Source organism: Eublepharis macularius, chromosome 10 (genome assembly GCF_028583425.1).
Source record: "Eublepharis macularius isolate TG4126 chromosome 10, MPM_Emac_v1.0, whole genome shotgun sequence".
Classification (NCBI taxonomy): domain Eukaryota; kingdom Metazoa; phylum Chordata; class Lepidosauria; order Squamata; family Eublepharidae; genus Eublepharis; species Eublepharis macularius.
Genome location: NC_072799.1, coordinates 94,120,772 through 94,143,418, shown reverse-complemented (window position 1 = coordinate 94,143,418; position 22,647 = coordinate 94,120,772). Strand labels below are relative to the sequence as shown.

Genomic DNA, 22,647 nt, shown 5'->3' with positions numbered 1-22,647 from the left:
TTTCTAGCTGGCTGAAGGAAGCGGGGGGAGAGTTTGAAGGGAAGAATGCTTGCAAGCAGTGCGGGGAACTTTCTTCCCTTCAAACTCTCCCCCCCCCATTCCTCTAGCCAGCTGGAAAGGAGGAGTTTGAAGGGAAGAACGTTCCCTGGGCAGCAGGAGAATGGAGGCTGTCAGTTTGACAGACCCCGCGCCGGCTTCAGCCTATAGGCTGAACCTGGCATGGGGTGAGTGAAGCTGTCAGCCCCCTTCTCCTGCCTCCTGGGCGGCAGGAGAATGGGGCTGTCAGTTTCACAGACCCCGCGCCCTGTTCAGCCCATGGGCTGAAGCCCATGCAGGGTGAGTGAAGCTGACAGCCCCCTTCTCCTGCCACCTGGGAGGCAGGAGAACAGGGCTGTCAGTTTCACAGACCCCTTGCCGGGTTCAGCCGATGGGCTGAAGCCAGAGTGGGGTGAGTGAAGCTGACAGCCCCGTTCTCCTCCCAACAGGGCTGTCAGCGTCACACACTCTGCACTGGCTTCAGCCAAATGGGCTGAAGTCGACTTGGGGTGTGTGATAGTGACAGCCCTGTTCTCCTGCCGCTGTGAGCAGCAGAAGGGGGCTGTCTGTTTCAAATGCCTAGCGCCGGCTTCAGCACCTGGTGCTGGGCGTTTGAAATTCCATGAACCTATTCGTGACCTGGGAAAAGGTCATGGAAGTTTGTGGTTTCTGGTTTGTGGAATGCGACGAACCAAGAATCATGTGGGGTTTTTTTTTCCGGTTCGTGCCCATGTCTACTCTTGATGTTGCTGATAAGGATCCTAACTGGGAAGATTTGGCACTTTCTTCTCAAGTGAGATGAGAGAGAATATCCATGCCAGCAATGTTTCTTGTAGGAACTTTATATTTTAAATGAATTTTTACATACCACAAGATTCAGCCATGACTGCTGCTTGGCACCAAACATGCATCCTGCTCAAATTTTGCCACTGGTTTAGAAATTCCTGAGCTTCTGTAGTAAATGAGACCACTGCATCATGTTTCATCATGCCTTGTATGGCAGACTGAGCCTCACTTTGTATGAACCTTACATAGTAAGTTCATGCAAGTAGCTGTGGATTCCATCAGTAATGTCATACTGAAATGGAACGCAGAATGCATTCTGTGTCATATGTCTATGATACTTCTCAATTCCTGTCAAGAAGAAACAACATAATTTCCTTGACTGCACCCAAGAGTATCCTAGGTGACACATCCTTTGTTAATGTTGAGGATTTGGGTCCAAGTTAATTATATAAACATACTCTTTAGAAAAAAACACAAGATGAGCCAGCTGCTTGCTAACTAGATTCTGAATGAACTGCTACAATAGCCACCAACTTGCAGTTGAAGACAGACACAGACCAAACAGTATGGCTGTATGCTAATGGTTGTCTTTGTAGAGGATAAAATTGGAGAGTCACCAACTCAAGATTCTGTTACATTACAGATGCGTTTAAAATGTTTAGAATATCTATTAAAGGAGAAAGTTTAATGCACACACAATTTTGGGATTAGAGACCTCCTAAAACTGTATGGAAGAAGTTGCATTTGCTCAAAAATAAAGCAATTTACAGTATTAAATGTGCTATGCCACAAATCTTCTGATCTCTTAACAGACAGAAATGTAACAGACAGGCTACGAAGTGAAAGGCATTTTTAAGCACAGATATGGAAATTAGTTGAAAGACATACATTACCTCCCCAGACATATCAGGAGCCATAGGAAGAAAAGGCCATACAGAAGAGTAGATTCCAAAAAATACTATCCACAGTGCAATGCTTCCCCATATAGCTACATGGCTAAACTGGTAAAAAAAAAGGACAATAAATTACAAATTCAGTTACTCTAGTGAATGCTTACAAGCTAGCTACCTTTGGAAGAAAATATCTATTCCAAGTTTTAAGTTTTTATTATTGTCAGTATATTTATCAAGTGTGAATGGATATTTTAAGAAATGCTGGTGATATTGTATTTGCACTAAAATAAAGGTTAATCCAAATTGATGGAAAGTGTTAGGTAAAACACTTAACAAAAATTGGGCACATCCCCGGTGAACTCCATTTCTAGTCCTTAAATTGGTGTGGTGCAAGGCTGTGCCTTCAGGTTAAAACCTCAGTATATCTAGCTAAAAGGATCAAGTAGCAGTTGATGAGAAAAACCAATATGCGAGACCATGGAGAGTGGCTGCCAGTCAGAATAGACAAGAGTGACCTTGACAGACCAATGATCTGACTTTGACAGACGAATGATCTGGCTCAGCGGAAGGCAGCTTCATATCCATTCACGAGGCAGGGAACTATGCTGGCGTATCTCCAGAAACAGCAGCATTATGTCCTCGCTTAGGGTTTAATTGCTATCCTAAACCATTTGTAAATGGCTCTAGGATTGCACTGTTAATTTCCCATCCAGCTATCTTTATCTGTAAATAAATAACCAAGAAGTAGAAGTAAAATGCTACAGCAATGCATAGAGGGATAGGTCAGACTAACATCCCTACTCCAAAGCAACAATACTAGTTAGTAATGAGAGATGGAGCAATTGCCAGAGTGAATCAATACTATTGCCAGACCAGCCACGGCATTTGTATTGCAGCATTTTAATACTCAGTATTCAATTTCAATGTGCTTAATATTTTGGCTAATCTGTGCTTAGAATTCTATGTGTATAGTTTCCACACAGTTTATAATTGTCTAAATCTCGATCATTGCCCCTCTTAGTTGTCTTCTTCCTACTTACAGCTAGAGATGGGCACAAATCAAATTACGACCCCAAAAAACACACGAACCAGACTGGTTCATGGAAGCTCATTTCCACGAACTTCCACGAACTGGTCTACTGGTTCGTTTGGGTCGTAAAGGGGCAGTTTAAACTTTTTCAGTGGCTTACAAGCAGCAGGTCCCTTTAAACTATCAGCTGGTAGATGGCGGCCATTTGGAGGTGGGAAAGCCGTTTTCAGCCTCCTCTGCCGCCCTGAGGGCCCATGCAACAACAGAAGAGGGCAAAAACGGCCTTCCCGCCCCTTGCAGAAGGAGGGGGATGATGCTGTGGGCCCACAGGGCAAGGTAAGCGTGGGGCTGGGGCTGGCGCTGGGGGGGGGTGGAGACTGGGGTTTGGGCAGTTTAAAGGGCCCTGCCGCTTGCAAGTGGCAGGTACCTTTAAACTATCAGCTGGCAGGCGGTGAGGCGGAGATCCCCCCTGCAGCCTGCCAGCTGATAGTTTAAAGGGACCTGCCACTTGCAAGGCAGGAAAGGGCCCTTTAAACTGTCAAATGCCACTTTCCCTGCTGCTGCTAAGCGGCTGGAAAGGGGCATTTAAACTCCACGCACTGGTTCATAAACTTGCTCCAGTTCGTGCCAGTTCATGGTTCCTGGTTTGTGAAAACCCACGACCCACGAACCTCTCTACTTAGAACCAACACTTCTGTTATTATTTGACCAGATAGCACCTGAAATCTTCAGTTCTTTTTAGCTGCTTTTCTGTATCCATTTTCACACTCTAGGATATCCATCCATAGTATCATTTTTCTTTCATTACAAATTTTGTCACTGTTTTGATTTTATACAACATATGACTATGTACATCTGTTTTCAGTTTACTGGCCAGGATTCAAAGTTTTGTGAGCCAAAGAGGGCATCTGACTTGTTTCTTCAACAGCATGGCCACATGACAATATTACTGAAACTTTAAAAAAATCCAATAGTAATGGTGCTATAACATGGGATCCTACCATACAAATTAAAGAAAGATCACACTGGGTGCGCACAAACTGCTGCGCTCACCCAAATAATCTCTTTAAATTCTGCTCTAATTCTGAGTCTCTTTACTTTGCTTCTATCAGAATTTGCAGAGGACCATGCAGACGAAAAAATATTGTTACAACTCTCCATAGAAGTTGTTCCTAGCCAAAACAACAAAATACTGGCCAATGACAATGGTCAGTGTTCTTGCATGGATTATAACAAAATCATGTGTAAATTTTCAGGTTTCATTTTACTGTATTTCAAATTCATACGGAAATTGTCCTTTTTTGCCATCCTAGACATAGCTTGATAACATGCGCTATGATAACCTCAAGACCAGAATCCTGCAACACATTGAAGACAACAAGGAAGCTACAATTGGGGCAGAATGTTGCAGCTAGATTGTGGGTGAGGGTTAAGTGTTCTGAATATATTACCCCAAGTTTTAAGATCACTACAGTGGTGGCCAATTCGTTTCCACAGGTCCTGGTGTTAGCCTCTAAAATCTCTTCATGATCTGGGTGCCTAATATCTGCGAGATACCCTCCAATTTAAGGAAGACCCCCACCTTGCAAAGCAGAGGCTCTGTATAACACAGCTCTTCCTATCTGCATTTGGTGGCTTATACGTCAATTCGTATGATGTAATGGCTTGCTCTCTTCCTTTTATTTGTATTGCATTTCTGTAGACTGAGATTTCCACTGGTTTTAATGATATTAAGCAGACTGAGGCTGAATCCACATTACCTCCGCGCGTTCCGGTGTTGCACTAAATGTTCGCTAAACACCCGGAAGTATAGCGTCTTTCAAGCGTGATTTCTGAATCTCACTAGAAAGACGCTATACTTCCGGGTGTTTAGCGAACATTTAGTGCAACACCAGGATGCGTGGAGGTAATGTGGATTCAGCCTGAGTTCTGATGATTGGAAGACAAGCAGGATATAAATATTTCAAATAAAGAATTTAAAAAGAATTTCTTACCAAAGTCCAATATGAAGTCTCTAATCCGGCTTTTAAACATACAGTTATTACCACAAACTAAAAAAATAAAATAAAAATGTTATTGTACTTCCCTTTAACAAATGTATCAGGATTTAAAATGAATGAAACATGAAGTTTCAAAACAAAGGAGCATGCCAACACTCAGTTTAACTCCACATAACAGTTTAATATTAAAACACACTTTACATGTGCAGAGTTTTAGAGGTTAAAAAACTATTATCTCCTCCTCCCAATCAAGAATTACTTTAGTTTGTTGTGGAGGGGAGTTATTCATAGCAGTCCTCCATGCCATGTGATGGGGAACGTTACTTTTGAAACAGAAGGGATTTTCACATTTTGTTATATGAAATGGAAGTCCAGTTGTTTGGAGAAATGCTATAAAAATCTCAGGTGGTATGGCAGAGTACTGTCTCTAATGCTATCTAATTTTGTGGGAGAAAATATTAGACATCAGAAAGACTTTTTAAACCAATTATCCAAGTTCAACTAAAGCAAAGATTCAGATAGTGATTTAGCCAAGAAGAAATTCTAGACTCAACTGAAAAGTAAGGAGGAGTGCACAAACAGCATTCAACACATGCTTTTGTCCCTACCATTATATCTAGTTCTGCTTTTACTGGGAGCAACCATTTGCTGAGGCCTGAGAGAGAGGCCAGCTTTTTTGACCTCACCCCCCCATTTAAAGGGATAAGGCTGCCAAAATGCAACATGCTGGGCATGATTGTGGTTCACTGGGCACCAAGGCCAAGAAGAGGAGGCCCACTGCCTTCTTTTGAGAGGGTGCTTTGCCATCTACTGTCAGAGGCTAGCACCTGCCACTGCCATGCCAGGAGAGGGGAGGTTCCCATGAGCTGTTTTCACTAACCTGCTCCTAGTGCTGGGAAAAGAGTCTCAGTGGCCTTGGAGGCTTGAAGGCCCTGTACACATAGTTCCCAGCAGTAAGGCGGGGGGGGGGGGGGAGGGATGCTAGCCCGGGATGGATTTATATGTCTACGCTGTTGTGGTGCCTTATTCTGGACAAAGACAGTGGTAGGATGTCCATTGTAAGATTATGATACCAGACTCGTTTAATAAAGCTTTGCAAATTCTGTGGAGACTTGTGAAAATGTGTCCTGGCATGATCCTTACATCTACTCTGTTTGTAAGTTAGTATTACTTACTGTATAGACTATATTTCCCAAAAGCAAATAGTCTGAAGTTTTACCATTTGCAAATATAGTATCTGTAAGACAATATAATAGGAAATGATCAATAAAATTAGAATCATTTGTGGACAGAATGTATATATTGAACTTTGCATTCTTAGAACAAAACAGGATATAACTTCCAAAATAACAATTTCCAAATCTAGAAGAAAGTTGGCTGGTTCAGTTCTATCACACTTGGTTTTCCAAATATGACATAAGAGCCATAGTATGACAGAACCATAAATAAGTATTTTTATACAATTTAAATATTTTAAAGTATTTATTATTCTTTAAGGATCTTCAAAAGATACACAACACCATAAAATAGGATACAGATTGCCATTAACACAACCAGCTGCTACTGGACGCACTCAGCTATCAAGGATTTTATCATGAGGACTATGAGAAGACATTATTGCCTCCCAACAGCCCCATTTCCTTGAAACAAATGTATTGGTGAGATCTCTGCCTTCTCGGACCCTGGTTACAAGAATCACGGGAAAGGAAGGCAGCATTTGCTGACCTTGCTAATGGATAAATCTGCCACTAAGGCCACAAAACTGCAAGGAGTGCGTGGGAAAAGCAAAGATCGATTTCTGAACAGAGTCAAATCCTACATTTGAGTAAATTAAATATATTTGAGTAGCGTGCTTTTTTCTTTAATGGCAAAGTGAACACCATAGAATGCTCAGGACATTTTAATTGGAAATAATCCTTGATGCCAATGAGATCAGACATACCTGCTTCTTATAAAGACAATTTACTTGAGAGTAAGATGCTTGCAAGCAAAGAATATCAGGTCCTAAGGCCCCAAGGGAGATTTTGAATGGAAGTGCCTTGGACAGCTTTTATCTGACAGACTAAAACGATTTTCTCTCAAGTACTAGCTTGAGGCGAGCTTCTCCTTTTGATTTTCTATGGACTTGTAATTTCGTAAGTCAAAAAGAAACACAACCTTCATTTGGAAGCACACTTCCAAATACCACTCAAATCAATTGCCACTGTCTCCCAATAACACACTCTGAAAAGGAGTTTATATACCTCCCTCTGCATCGTGTGAAAGGGTCCTGATCCGAACAAACCCATATTCAGATGTTACACTTGCTAACTGCAAAAGAAATAGCAACACTGTATAAGTATTGCATGTCCAGTTCACACTATACTTTAAAAACTTCACTTTTAGCTCCAACTGAAAAAAATAAAATAAAATATGCTTTTAATATTAAGATCTTTAGAATATAGCCTTGGCTTTAGCATAATACTGGAAATTGCCGTTTTAAAGTAAGATAGTACCTTCAAATTCTGTATTTCATTCTTTTACTTACCAGACTGGACAGCTTTTAATGGAAACCAAAACAGAATTACTGAGTGGAAAAGGCCATTTAAACAATGAACCCAGAAAACCTAAGGGAAAACAAACATTCATGAGAACCGTTTGTGATAAAACTAACTCTGTGAACTCTGACCCTTCTTTTTCTCTTTTGGTTAGAATCAGAAAATGTGTTTTTCAAAAGGCCACCTCTAAGAACTAATATAACTGAGAGGCATTTTCTGCCTCAGAGCTCTTCATGGGTCATTTATTTATTTTTATGTTTCTCAAAAGGTGTTCACTAACTTTCCCCTTTAATTTATTTAACCGAAAACGCAAAAGTACCTATTTTTATTATGGTCAAAGCTCCACTTGAAATGATCAAAAATAAAATTAAGTAACTGGAGTTTTATTCTGGTTTTTTTTCTGATTAAAAGAGAACGAGGATATGCAATAACGCTACTACAAAAAAACAAACAACCCCCCCTCCCCCCCTTGCATGCTGATATATCTGCACTGGATTCCTAACCACATCAATCTGTCTATAGCTGTGTATGTCCGCTATTTGCATATGTACTTCTAAAACAGTTCTACCAACTCCTACTACAAGAACTGTATGTGGGAAGTATATTGAAACATACAAACCCCATGCGCTGCACAGTAAATGATACAGTCTTCCTATCTAAGTAAAAAAAATAGCTTTGGGCACTTCTATTCCGTATGCTTTATAATTATATATTTTTATAAAGCAGGGCCTGTGCAGCCCCGTTCTATGCACGTTTACTCAGGACTAAGCCCACTGTGTTCAATCAAGCCTACTCCCAAGTAAATATGGATGAGAGGGTAGCCTTATTGTGTTAAGCTGACAAACATTAATAGTTTTAGGTTGTTCCAACAGCAGAAATTAAGTTGCCTGCCTTAAAAAATGTTCCACTGTGTCTTTAAGTTCTTTGTTATTTTATCCAGTTACACGAGGTTGTATGATCCAATTTATGCCACAATACTTCACCCATTTGAACTTGTGCTGCTCATTAACCTTCGTCTCGCCTCCTTGCTGTGTTCATTACCTCGAGTTTTATTGGACAGAAAGCACAGGGTGGATGCAAGAGAAAATCAGACTTACTTTCCCATTTTTCTGACCAATTCTTCTTGCCACAAGCGAACCCTTTGACCTCTGCCATGGCCCCCTGATCTCTGACCCGTTTTAGCATAACAAATCTACGCATCATCATTCAGTTCAACAATGATTCAAAATCCTCCACATCAAACCTGCTTCAACTATTCTGTCTTCCCAAATAGTTAGTAGACATTTATTTATAATGACCCAATATAATAACTGAAGCATTTTAGTCACGTGTTCTTTTAAAATCAATAATATAAAAATATGCAACTGAAAAGCCCACATAACCTAAAAGAAGCTTCCGACAGCCTGTAAAATAGTGCATACCATACACACACAAAAGTCCAGTGGGGTATAAATATAATGGATTTAATATGAATTCACACAGACATTCAAATCATTAACAGCTATATTAATGTAAAGTATTTGTTTAGTTATTTAGGACAAGTTTGATCTAAAGTTTGGTTTATCTGATTGCCTGTAGCATACGATCAACTGGCAACTGACATTACATAAATACTGTATATTTTCATAATAATAAATTTAGTGTTGGTAACGAATTTACGAGTTCAAAAAGTGTCCATTTTTTTCTAGTATTTTTTGAAATTTGTATGCAATGCAATGAAGCCAAGCCCAATTTTCAGTTTTAGTTCTAACTTTCTATAAGAATTATAAATGCAAGTACAACGTTATCTGCTTGTAATCTGAGTATTATTTAGAGCACTTCTGGAGTTTTACAGAATTTCATTAACAAAGTTACTTACTACATAAAGTATCAAGACTTCGGGAAACCACTGCCAAGTCTGAGTAGAAAATACGGACCTTGAGGGACCAACCAAGGGTCCGATTCACAACAAGGCAGCTTTGCGTGTGTGTTTAGGTAGGGCTGGCGAGCATCAGCGGCCAAACTCTAGCTTGATCAGACTTCAGGACAGGGCACGGTGCAGCATCTCCGCAACAGCTGCAAGCACTGCTTGAAACTGGTTATACCAGACCCACATCTAAAGTTGGGACTGCTGGGTCTCTGCTACCTGTGGTAGCACGGAAGTTAGTGTTTCAGTTCACAAAACAGCATAAATACAATAAGCAAAAATGCAATGATACCAGTGCCCAATCTTGCCAACTGAACCAAGTTAAAACAAACAAACAAAACAGATTGCAAGAAAACACATGGGCCAGGATCCAAGGAACCCCATATATGAACAGAAAACATTTGTGAACGTGTATGAAGAAGGGAGGGCCAATCTCATCATGCCATAAAAAATCCTGCTTTGATTTTCCTCCAATCTTCACTAGCAGCTTTTCAAAATAAGTGAGGGGCTGCAGTTGGAAAGAAAGGGCTGGAAGTTGGCTAGTGTACAGTTGGTGTTCTGTATGAGTCCAGCTGGACCCAGCAAACATTAATAATTATCTTCAGTTATTGAACCTAACATGGATGCAGGACTGCTTCATTATTTTTTACCCTGTTTAATCCCAAAAAACTAAAATAGGATCCAAATAGATAATAATATAATACAATTTTTTTTTTTACCTTTGAATTGAAATCCAGAGCATTTTGAGAAGTCTTGTATAATTCAGGATATTTCAGCATATTTTCTTTGTGGCAGGATCTTTCAAATATTCCAAGTGTTAGTGGGGGCATCGCTGTAAACATCTAATGTGTAAACCAATTATCAACTTGATGAAGGTCCAGTATATTTTAATAATTGTTTAATAAATCAAAAGCAATATTTGATTGAAATTGAAAACTTACCACAGCAATTGAAAACTTACCACATTGTAAAGTCCTATGCACCACCTTTCAAAAAGTATTTGTCCAGAAAATCCATTAACAAAGGCAAACCATATCTGAAAGAAAGGTTTTAGAAAAACTTTAATTCTATTGTGTAGAATCTTAAGGTACTTTTAAATCCGAATACATATCTAGTTTCAGCAAGTTAAGTAATCTGGAAGTCATAATGTAAGTAGGTCTTATAAATAAAATACAATTATGGAGTCATATTTACACAAAATATTGTTCTCTTTCTAGTAGTTTTGTATTCCACAAACAGTTAGTATGAATGAAGTTCATTAGGGCATAATCATAAGAACTCTAAATGAAAAAAGTTTCTGAACTATTAATCTCTTCATCCATTTAAAACATTACAATAGTTTTAGGTCTGTGCAGAACCAAAGTAACTTATACTGTCCAAACATGAACGTTTCTGCTGAATGCAAAATATTATATTACACTGAATTTACAATCTCATGCAGGCAATTCAGAATAAAGATAACCAACAATATTAAAATAAAAGTGAGCAAGTTTGATCTCCTTGTCAAATTACATTGAAAATCAACGTGACACAGATTTGGACACAGTTCACGTTTCATTTAACCTCATTATAGGAGTATGAATTGTTACAAATTCTCCATTTATACGGCCTGTCTCCAGATGACTGGTTCTGTGAACGTACCAGAAAATGTTCGACCACAAGTGAAAACAAATGTCTGCTTAATTTTTTTTTCTGTCTTGTAAAGCAGAAAATACTAAGACGCAAAAGTAAACTATGAAGAGACTATTCAATACTTAATTTCATATTTACTTTCAAATATAGATATTGCCATTCATTCAATAAAAGTTTACAAAGTAAATCATAAAAATGAAGATAATTATAGTAAAACAGAAAACAGAAAACACAGAATGAGGTTTTTTTCCAAAACAAGTCAGTTTGAAATGAAGAACGTAGCTGTGTAAGAAACCAATTTCCAATTTTGTCATACGTAATTCTTGAGGGGGGTGGGTGGGGGAAATAAATCATAAAAATTCTCACAATAAATATATAATACTTTGTTGCATTCATACTGATTAACCTTGCATTTCTTAACACAACTGAAATCTTTAAAATTAGCATTTTCAACAGTGCAGCACAAACGTACGGACTTCTGATTGCTGTGATTCAAGGAGCAGTGAAAAGACTCTTCCAAAGTATATAATACAACATCTCTTTTCTTTAGCACTACCAAGGGAAAGGTATGGCCTGACTCTGAAGGAGTTCTTCTTTCAGATGCACGGTCGCTCAAGGGGCAGTTTCTTCCAGATGCACTTGTGTGTGACCAATCTAACACAACATGTTAGCTGCTAATAGTTAGCTGTGCTTAAGCCTACGGATTTCAGCTCTTAGCTGGGCGGTAGGCAAAGTATATAGGTAACAGGTGGAATTATCCATGAATTAACTGCACTACTTTCCAGAAAGCCCACCATTGCTTTTTATCCATGACAGCTGAACATCAGCTCCGCGTGCTGCCTGACAACAACGTTTGACTGAGAGGGAGTTTCAAACCATGTTGATGTATGTATGTGGTTTTCTGTTCACAGAAAAAGTAGAAATTCTTCCTGAGGACAAAACTCCTGGTCTCATTTACCATCTTTTTAAATGCCTCCCCCCAAAAAAACTCTAGGCAATAATCATATCCTCCCCTCACTCCATTTTAATATTTTACAATTGTAAAAAAGTGTACATCCTGAAATTGTTCTCATGAACATAAATGTTGCACTGCACATTTTTTCCAATCCAAACTATCCAGATGGAGTGCTAAATATTTAGTAACTTCATGAAGACTTTGCAGTTAATTTTTACTAGTTACGTCCCTTTCACATAGCAGAGTATTTATGTGCTTGCATATATTACTTAATATTATATTATTAAAATTATATGCAAATTGAATTAAGCTTCGTGTTCTAAATGTTCTAATATATTCGAACCATGACATACTTTAATGAGCTCCCTAAGTACCACACTAGTACTTTGGCTCTGGAATAAATATGTTTTCTAAGCTTTCAGGAAATCTTCCTGATTAGTACAGCGAAAGAAAACTCGCTTGTGCCAATTTGCTGAATCGGAACGTGAGAGCACAGGGCTGGCTCTTTCCAGCTTTTCCACTATTGGAAAAATGGCCCCTTTAGACCACCAAGGAGGCTGTGTCAGAAATTGCGGCGCTGCCATGGACAAAAGCCACGGGAGACGGGGGCTGCGCTGAAGAAGGGAACTGGGTGAGCTTGAACGAAACAGTCAGCCTTGCAACTACGGCGTTGTACTCAGCAGATCAGACAAGACCCCTGTATGACAAATACGTATTTCTGTAATCAAGAGCCTGACAGATCACAGGTTTTGCCTTTCTTTGCCTGACAGCTGGTATTCTGACTCCATTCCATATAGATGGTTAGAAGGGAAGTGAAACCAAAGGGATCTCTTACAAATTGGGGGAGTATTAGGGTGCAATCTCTCTTCCATCTAGCAGGCCTACACAAAAACTCCGGGGCCAAGGATATGCAGACTGGAAACAGAGTGAAATCAATTGGAATCAACCAAGCATGTTGAAAGAGTACTTGATAGGAAATAGCGGATACCTCCCAAGGGAATTCTTCTCAGGGTTAAAGTAGAGATGATTGAGAGACTAGGATCTGTCCACAGATTTCAAGTAGTTAGCAGCCTCACAGCTTGACAGTCAAGGAAGCACAACTGGAAGAAGCGCTTGGCCCTTTCCTCCTGTGTCTCCCCCCTATTTAACCCCCTACAGCTGCAATTACTTATGCTATCAGGAAAAAGACAACTACATATCATACCTAACTGGACCCTCGTGTTGGACCCTCATGGTCCAAGGTCCTTAATAACAGTGTGCCCCGAAAAAGAAAAACAAAACCAGGTTATCTAGATACGAGTTTCAGGGATCCAAAAAAAAAAAAAATCTGGGATTCCTAACATCTAGGTAAAATTCTCTAATCTGGTTTGACACGATTAGAGAATCCCAAATTTATCCAGCCATTATTCCCTATAGGGAAAACTAATTGGGGGCAAGCAAACTCTACTAAAATTGCAGAGAACCTATTCCTGACTGTCCTCTAAAACCATCCAAGCTTCAAGAAGACTGGACCTCAGGGTCCAATTCTGTGTGCCTCTGAACAAGGTGACACCAGCCACTCTCCATTGTTTCCTATGGTGAGAAAATTTTCAAGCTGGCTCTCAGGTAGAAATACTCAGAGGACATAGTGAAAAAAGTTTAATTATGATGGAACTGTAGAGATGAAATGGAATGTATGATTTATAACTTGATTAATTTTGTCATTAGAATAAGATGGAACTAAAACAAATAAAAAATATTAAAAAAACAGAAGAAGAAATACCCAGAGGCAAGGCTGCCACTGGCCAAAAGCACACTTCCAAATGCAACCTCAACCCACAGAAAATCCAACAGAACCAAACTGAACCAAGGGAATGGAATGTACCCAGAACAAAAGTGAAACAAGAGGGTCAAACCAGAGAATCATGTCAAAACAGCGTATTTCACCCAAATCCAACTGAAGCAAGGGACACTGTTACATCTTAGTCCAACAGAACCAATGTCACTCACAGAAGCCAGGCAGAACAATTAACAAATAAATGAACAGTAAAAACAGGGTTTCTCACCTGTAACTGTTGATCGTCGAGTCTCTTCTGTGCAGACACACATTGGGACTGCGCAGGCGCAGGCCAGCCGCGGAGAAGATTCTTTTAGCTTCTAGAACTGTGACGGGGACGTTCGGGCCCACCGCGCATGCGCGCCGGTGTTCCCGCCAATTTTGAAAGTACAAGTACCCGAACGCTCCCGGCATTCCCTCAGTTCACCTGAGCCGCCGGAGAAACAATTGAGTAAACCAAGCACTCACAGCGGGGCAGGTGGGAGGGAATGTGTGTCTGCACAGAAGAGACTCGACGATCAACAGTTACAGGTGAGAAACCCTGTTTATCGTCGTCGTCCTTCTGTGCAGCCCCACATTGGGAGAATAGCTAGCATCTCACCAATGGGGGCGGGTGTGAGTGTCTATGTGAACAAAGAATGCAGAACAGCCGTGCCAACAGCGGATTCACGGCGTGCATTTACGTCTATAGAATAATGTTTGATGAAAGTGTCAGCGGTAGACCACGTTGCAGCTTGGCAGACGTCCTGGAGCGGCACTCCTCGCAGGAAGGCAGCAGAGGCAGCTTGTGCTCGAGTAGAATGAGCAGTAATCAACAACGGGCACCGGACTCCAGCTTGCTGATAACAAAGTTTAATCGCAGACACAATCCAGCGAGAGATAGACTGGGCAGAAGCTGGTGAGCCCTTGCGAGGGCCAGAGTAACACAAAAACAGGGCAGGAGATTTCCTGAAACATTTGGTGCGATGTAAATAAAACAATAAAGCACGTTTCACATCCAATGTGTGTAGAGTATGTTCCTCTGGGGAAGAGGGTGTAGGAAAAAAAGAAGGGAGGACCACCTTCTGTCGCAGGTGAAATTTGGAAACCACCTTGGGCAGGAACTGCATACTAGTGTGGAGCATGACCGTGCTGGGGAAGAACTGCAGGAAGGGGGGGTCACACCTCAGAGCAGACAACTCCCCTACCCGCCTGGAGGAAGTGACTGCTACCAAAAAGGCCACCTTCTGCGTGAGCAGAAGCAAGGGACAGGTAGACAGGGGCTCAAAAGGGGAGAGCATCAAACGGGAGAGCACCAGGGTCAGGCTCCATTGAGGAATAGGATGGGCCCTAGGAGGAAAGGACTTCAAAAGGCCCTTCAGGAACTGTTTGGACAGCCAATGTGCAAACACAGTCTTCCCATCAATCTGCTCATGGAAGGCAGAGATAGCAGCCATGTGCACTTTAACACTGGAGAACGCCAGACCTTGGGAGCACAGGTCCAGGAGGTAGTCCAGAATGACAGGTAGCGGGCAAGTGAAAGGGGAAACCCCTTTGGGGGCTAACCACCTGGAGAAACGTGACCACTTCCTCTGGTAGGACAACCTGGTAGACGGTTTCCGGGCATTCAAGATCACATTAAGCACCCTAGTAGAGAGGCCTACGCTGGGGTGCAGAGGAGCCAGGCAGTCAGATTTAGCACTGCCACATCGTGATGCCACACCCCGTCCCTGACTAGCAGGTCTGGGGCGTGTGGCAGCGGGAGACATTGCCCCTGCGACAGGGAGAGTAAAAGGGGGAACCAATCCTGGCGAGGCCACCGAGGGGCAATCAGGATACAATGGGTTCGGAAGGCTCTGATCCTGGAGAGGACCTTGTGAAGGAGTGGGAAGGGCGGGAAGGCATAAAAGAGCCCTGGAGACCAGGGTATCTGGAAGGCATCCCCCAGGGAGCGATGGCCAATCCCGGCCTGGGAGCAGAACAGGGGAGCCTGCGTGTTGTGGGTTGTGGCGAAGAGGTCGACGAGCGGGGTGCCCCACATGCGGAAAACCACGTGGAGGTAAGCCCTGTTGAGGGACCACTCGTGTTGGGGCAAAAACACCCTGCTCAGCGTGTCTGCTGCTGTGTTGCTCTCCCCAGCAATATGAACGGCCGTGGGCAGGACGTTGTTGGTAATGGCCCAGTTCCAGAGCGTAGTCACTTCCCTGCAGAGCTTGAGCGAGACCGTTCCTCCCTGCTTGTTGAGATAGGCCGTGGTATTGTCCGACAGGACCTGCACCCTCCTGTTCCGAATGACATCTGCAAAAGAAGCAAGGGAGTAACGGATTGCTCTAAGCTCTAAGAGGTTAATGTGCATGTTCACCTCAAGGGAGGACCAAACACCTTGAGCAGACAGTCGTCCACAACGCCCTCTCCAGCCTAGATTGGAAGTGTCCGTAAAAACGGTGACCTCCGGCAGGAAGGGACCAAAAGGACAAGCCTTGGACAAATTCTCAGGGACAGTCCACCACACCAAGGACCGCTGTATGACCCTTGGGATGGAAAACCTACGATGTTGACTCATAGTGAGGGGGTTGAAAACCCGAACAAACCAGTTTTGCAGAGGCCTCATGTGCAGGCGTGCAAAAAATACCACCCCTGTGGAGGAGGCCATGAGGCCCAACAACGTTTGAATCAGGAGGGCAGTTTGGAACCGGTTATGCACGAAGTGGCGGGCCAGGGAGGACAGCCTGTGCAAGCGGTCCGGGGGTAGATAAGCCCGGCCCAGCAGAGAGTCGAAGTGGACCCCGATGAACCTAATGCTCGTACCTGGGGACAAAACAGACTTCCCCAAATTAACAACTAGCCCCAGTCCGTCTAGCACGGACAAGGTGAGGGCAACAGAGTCTCGGAGGGAGTCAGCGGAGGGACCCACCAGGAGCCAGTCATCCAAATATGGGTAGACAAAACAGCCATTAGACCGTAAATGAGCCACCACGGTGGCCATACATTTTGTGAACACCCTGGGCGCCGAGGCCAGGCCAAAAGGCAAGGCTGTGTATTCATAAACGGCGCCACCACAGGCAAAACGGAGATATTTCCTGTGGCCCTCAAAGATGGAAACGTGGAAGTAGGCGTCTTTGAGATCTAAAATGGCCATCCAGATGCCTGGTTCCAAGAGTTCCAAGACTCGTGACAGGGTAAGCATCCTAAACTTTTCCACCTTCAAGTAGGTATTAAGGGCCCGAAGGTCCAAAATGGGTCGAGACCCCCCATCTTTCTTATCCACAAGAAAGTATCTCGAGTAAAACCCCCAAGGGGAAGTAGAGACATCGACCACCCGGACAGCACCTTTGTTAACCAGCTCCAAAACATTATTTTGTAAAACAACATTACAACAAGAAGCACAACGAGGGGGGTGCGAAAGAGGGGGTGCAGTGGTAAACGATAACTTATAACCACGGGCCACAATAGAGAGGACCCAGGTATCAGCAGTAATGAGTTGCCAACGGGGCAAAAAAGGCCAAAGCCTGTCCAAGAACAAGATATCAACAGTGTCCTTGGAGGCCAACTGGGAAGCGTCCTGGCCTAGTCAGAAGACCGTGGGCTTCTGCGCCGAAGTCGAGGGCTTGGGCGAGGGAGGCTGCTGTCGTCCCTTGGACCGGCCGGAGCGTCTTGAAGAATGGTGCTGCTGGCCAGAGTAGGAACGGTGGCCATAGGATTGGCCCGAGAAGAACCGTCCTTGGCGCTGTTGGAACTGCTGGTAGGGGGACTGATAGGACCGGAACCTGCCGTACCGATATCTCGGACCCGACTGCGGAACCGAAGGCGCAACCCCGAGGGACTTGGCCGTCTGCTGGTTCTTCTTCATGAGAGAAAGGGACTCATCCGTTTTCTCTGAGAAGAGCTGGGGACCCTCAAACGGGAAATCCTCGACCTTGGCCTTCTTCTCGGGGGGCAGGGCTGTAGATCGAAGCCAGGCGTGCCGACGCAAGAGCACTGAGGATGCCATTGCACGTGCAGCAGAGTCGGCGGCATCCTTGCCAGCTGTCATCTGTTGCTTTGACAACCGGAAAGCCTCAGCCTGGAGAGCCTTGACCAAGTTACGGCGATCGTCGGGAAGGTCAGAGAGGTAGGAGGACAGTCGCTTCCACAAGAAGAGATTGTAGGAGCCCATTATCACTTGGAAATTGGCGATACGGAACCCCAGGGAAGCCGAAGAATACACCTTCCGACCAATGCCATCCAGCTTTCTGCCCTCCCTATCCGACGGAGCCGAAGAGGAACCGCGTCGGAACCGAGCTTGACCCTCCTCGGCCACGATGGAAGAGGGTTTCGGATGGGTGAAGAGGTAAGGGCAATCCTCCTGTTTGAGCCGATAATATTTCTCGACCTTCTTGGCCGTAGGCGGCACGGAAGCAGGGGTCTGCCAGAGCGCGAGGGCATTGTCGACGAGATCCTCGACAGGGGGGAACGCCACCGAGGCAGGAGACCCAGAGTACAACGGCTCCAGCAGCTTGCTCTTGGGTTTTGAGGTTGTGGAGGCGACATCGAGCTCCAGTACTGCGGCCATCCGGAACAGCTGCTCCGCAAATACTCTGTAGTCGTCATTAGGGGACGACGAATGGAGCTCCCCCACAGCATCATCAGGGGAAGGGTCGGAGGCCGCGTCCGAGGAGTACTCTGACGGAGACGCCAGGCCCTCTTCATCTTCGGAGTCGGAGAAAGCCGCCGGGGTCTGTGTCGGAAACAAAGGGCGTTCCGTCGGAACCGAGGTACAAGGCTCGGGAGCCGAAAGATGGCGATGCGGCCGAGCGGCAGGCGGAGCAAGAGGCAGAGTCGACGGTGCCGGAACCGAGGTCAAGGGCGCCAATGGGCCAGGCAGGAAGGGGGCGGACTGTTGGATCCAAGCCACGAAATCTTGCCAGGAGGCTACGTTCCCAAAGCCCGGGACAGGCTGCTAAGGAGGTAGAGCAGCAGGCATCGGAACGGATCGGTGAAACGGCGCCGGAACCGACAAGACTGGCTGTGACGGAACGGAGACCCCCGACGGGACCGGAGCGGATGGCAGGGAGCGTTCAAACTCCTGGAACGGTTCCGAAAAACAAGGGAACGACTCATAGTCGTCTGGAACCACCGGAGGAGGCGTACAAGGAGGCGACAGGGTGTTCAGGAGACCCCCGACGTCCTCGGCAGGAGGGGCCGGTCTGGGAGGCGAACCAGCCGATGAAGTCGGGGCCGGCGATAAAGCACGGCTCTTGGATTTCGACCTGGCCTTTGCCTTTTTTGGCGGGGGCTCCAAAGAAGCCTCGGTGGCCAAAGGTTTCGAAGAAGGCTTCGAAGAAGCGTGTTTCTTCGCCTTCTGGCTGGATGGAGCACTCACGGAACCGGAGGCAGTCGAGCCCTCCGGAACGGACGGCCCCGTCGGATCCGAGGGGAGCGGTTCCGGCGACTTACGTGGAGCCGGCGAGGGAGCGATAGAGCTGGGCTTGCTCCCGGACGATCCAGAAGGCTTGGGCGGCAGAAGGTTGGCGTCCCAAAGGAAGGCCCGGAGCCTGGCCTTGCGGTCGTTCCGCGCCTTCGGGGTGAAGGCCATGCAGAACTTACAGCGCTCCACGACGTGCCCCTCGCCCAAACAGATAAGGCACAGGTCATGACCGTCTGAGTGGGTCATTTTAGTGCCACACTGCTGGCATTTTTTAAACAAAGATGATTGGGACATGGTGAAGGTGTTTCCCACAGATGGACGAGGAAACACTAACTCACAAGAGAAAAAACTCCGAAGAAACGAGCGGCAGCTAAAGAACCTTTTCGAACGGTGGTGAAAAAGGAACTGAGGGAATGCCGGGGACGTTCGGGTACTTGTACTTTCAAAATTGGCGGGAACACCGGCGCGCATGCGCGGTGGGCCCGAATGTCCCCGTCACAGTTCTAGAAGCTAAAAGAATCTTCTCCGCGGCTGGCCTGCGCCTGCGCAGTCCCAATGTGGGGCTGCACAGAAGGACGACGACGATCAGTTTAGAACACTAACACCAAAGTTCAAACAAACAATTTGGCAAAAGCCAAAGAACTCTCCCCACACAACAGCAGAAGCAGTTTTTAAAAGATTAACTGTAAGACAAAACTTATCCCCCTTGCCCAAGACACCAGGCCAACCTCCCTCCTCCAAAACAGGAAAAACAAGACAGTCTACAATTCTCAAATCAGTTCCTTCTGCAGGCTGCGCAGGTCTCCTTTCCGAAAGACAACGGAGAAGAGAGCAGGCTAGGCAGGGGAGCCAGCAGCACTCAGCAGCAATCTCTCTCTAGCAGCAGCCCACACAAAATGGAGGTTGCTCTGAGCCAAGCCTACTTTTTAAAAACTCCCTTGCAAGCCATTGGAAAAGGGCTTTCTCCTTCTCAGAGAATCTACTGGCCAGATAAAGAGACTCCTGTAAACTCACTCTCTGCTCCCTACCTTACTCACCCTTCCTCCTGCCTCTGCCTCCCTCTACCCCCTCCCCTCTTGGAAAAAAACACAGGAAAGGATAGGGAAACAGCCAGCCAAGACACTGAAGATGCATTTCCCAGATTTTATCCAGAGTTTCCTAGGGTTCTGGGTTCCTGGACTGGATCTGGGATTCTCTAATTGATCTGGGAAAGCCGGATTGAGCCAGATTGGTAAATCTGGCTTTCCCCCACAGTTCCCAGACCTGGATCACATACCCCTAGCCCATGAGATTTGAATTGGTTGTGTGCTTCAATGTTTTCCCATGTCTGCTTAATGAAGTTTGGGGCATTTAAACCTAAAAATGGACGACCTCTCCTACTGTATGTCTGTTGATAATTCTGTGGTGATTCCTAATGCTGGTTCTAACCTGCTCTCATTAGTCACTGCCAGTACAAGAATATTAAATGCTCCCCATGTAGTCAGTCGCCTCAGTGGCAGTCCCCCGCTGCTCGAAAACAGGGGAGTGGCATGGTTAACATTAACTATAGTAGCAGAGACTATTTATCAGCACTAGGCATAGTGGTGGGGCTGTATGCACAATGATGAGGGTTCACCCTTTATACATTTCAAAGGCACAGACCTCATACAGTGATGATCTGTGTGGATCAAGCTTGATCAATTCTGGGGTTGTGTTCTGTGCAAGTTGGCCAATTATGGATGCAATTGTGAATTAAAGAGCTAGGATAGCTAAAATATATGACTACATATATAGGACTCTTTACATAGTTAGCCACATACAATTTTTTCAGAGACCTAAACTGAAAATTTCACATATTATAAACAGTTATAGTATTAATTTATTAATGGATAACTTATAAAGCTAAATGTAAGTGAGGTAACCCACCTTAATCAGCATGCAATTAAATCCTTACAATTAAATATTCTAAGTCATTTCGGGGATTTACATCCTTAAACAATTGTTTATATGGATATTTTTATATCTTATGCCAATAAAATGTAATTCCAATATAAAATCTCATTACATAATATTTATCAGATCTCGTTAGATCTATTTTGGCATTACTTTCTAAATTCTAAGAGATGGTAGAAAAAACTTTCACAGAGAGTTGCCTTATGTAGGATTTCTGCATTTTAAACTGCAGCTTACAGATAGTCAGAGAGTTCCTTTCACCTGTGCCTGACCATTACAAAAGCTGAAAAGAGATTCAAGAAAGGCAGTTGTCCTTGACAGACACGTTCTATGATGTGTATTTTGTCCAGTCATTCACAGTATAGACACGAGCCATTAACAAGTAAGTCGTAGAAGTGGAAGGCATATTAATTGATCTGCAGGTTTTATTTTCTATAAACATTTTAGGAACTCTCACAGCAATCCTGGGAGGGAGGGTGAAAGCTGGAAGCCAACTAGGAGTTATGACGGCTTATCCTGGACTTACGTGGTTGCAACCCCCCAACAATGCTGCAGTGGCCTGGCTCTGCCCCTCCTGGGTCCCCCACTGGTGGCTGGCCATGGTGGCTGGGTGCGGGTGTAACCAGGGTATAAGTCCTTGCACCAGTGGGTGAGCCGATGGGGCGGGGCATGACTTAGTCCACTCCCTAAGCCATTTAGGGCACAAGAATACCCTCATGAGCAGTGCAAATGTATGCATTGAAAGGTGGCATAATCCATAGGCTCCCATTATGTGGGAAAAGTCAACCCCCACTGCGCCCAGCCCCACCCAAGCAGCCCAGCAAAGCATAGGATGCGGACTACCGCAGGGGAAAATCTGTTCGCACCTCTGCAGCGGCTGAGCTCCATTCCCTGCACACAATCAGCCCCCAAGGCACCCTACATAACTTCCAGCCAGGGTGCCCATGACTCCAGGTAAGTGGGGAACACAGCCAGAGGCTCTGCCCAAAAGCCCCCTGCCATGGGGACTTTAGCGCATGAGACAGGAGAGGGCACTCATGGCAGCAGGGCAAGAGTGCACAGGGGGAACTTTGTCCCTCGCACTCACACAAGGGAGGAGAGCCGAGTCCCGCTTGGCAGGCTAACGACCCCCAAACAAGCATTCCCAATCCCGTCCCTCCTGCCTGCCAGCATGGTACAGTTTTTTAAAATGTTATTTGACCTATGGTACTGTTTGTATGTTGCCTCTGGCTAAAAAGGAAAGGTGAGATATATAAAATGAAGGTTGGTTAAAATGAACATGCAATGTGTTGCTGACAGTGCAGTTTACTCATAGATAAAATTCAAGAAAAGGAGGAAGTAATTTCTTTGTAAACAATTTTGATTCTGACCTTTTGCTTGGTAACCACCAAAGCATACGCTAAAATGTCTGCATTCTTCATAACAGCAACCAGCAATTAAACAAGTGGGGGACAAGCAAGGATTGGTGGGGAGCATCTCATTTCTCCCTGTATCTCCTCCCCCACTATTGCCTCTTCCCTCCTCCTGGCAGCCTCATATCTTCCTCCTTTCCCTGCTTTTTTCTCATACTCCCACTGACCCACCAACCTAATTTTTATCTGCACCCCCATCTTCAGCTATATTATTTATTTTCATTTTTACCCCACCTTGCTCCACAAGGGGGACACTAAGCAGCTTACATCATTTGCCTGTCCTTCCATTTTGTCCTCACAACACACCTGGCAGGTAAATCAGGATG

At 44.5% G+C, this 22,647-nt stretch overlaps 1 protein-coding gene across 1 annotated transcript in view; it reads right to left on the bottom strand.

Moving 5' to 3' along the window:
• Positions 1-22,647, bottom strand: part of ATP8A1 (ATPase phospholipid transporting 8A1) — a 151,884-nt gene that overhangs the window by 21,609 nt on the left and 107,628 nt on the right. Inside the window, exons 28-33 of the mRNA XM_054989944.1 lie at positions 10,150-10,224; positions 9,908-10,030; positions 7,273-7,351; positions 5,921-5,982; positions 4,740-4,796; positions 1,716-1,823 (exon numbers count right to left, since the gene is read on the bottom strand). Coding sequence (XP_054845919.1) covers positions 1,716-1,823; positions 4,740-4,796; positions 5,921-5,982; positions 7,273-7,351; positions 9,908-10,030; positions 10,150-10,224 — 504 coding nt within the window. The remainder of the gene's footprint in view (positions 1-1,715; positions 1,824-4,739; positions 4,797-5,920; positions 5,983-7,272; positions 7,352-9,907; positions 10,031-10,149; positions 10,225-22,647) is intronic.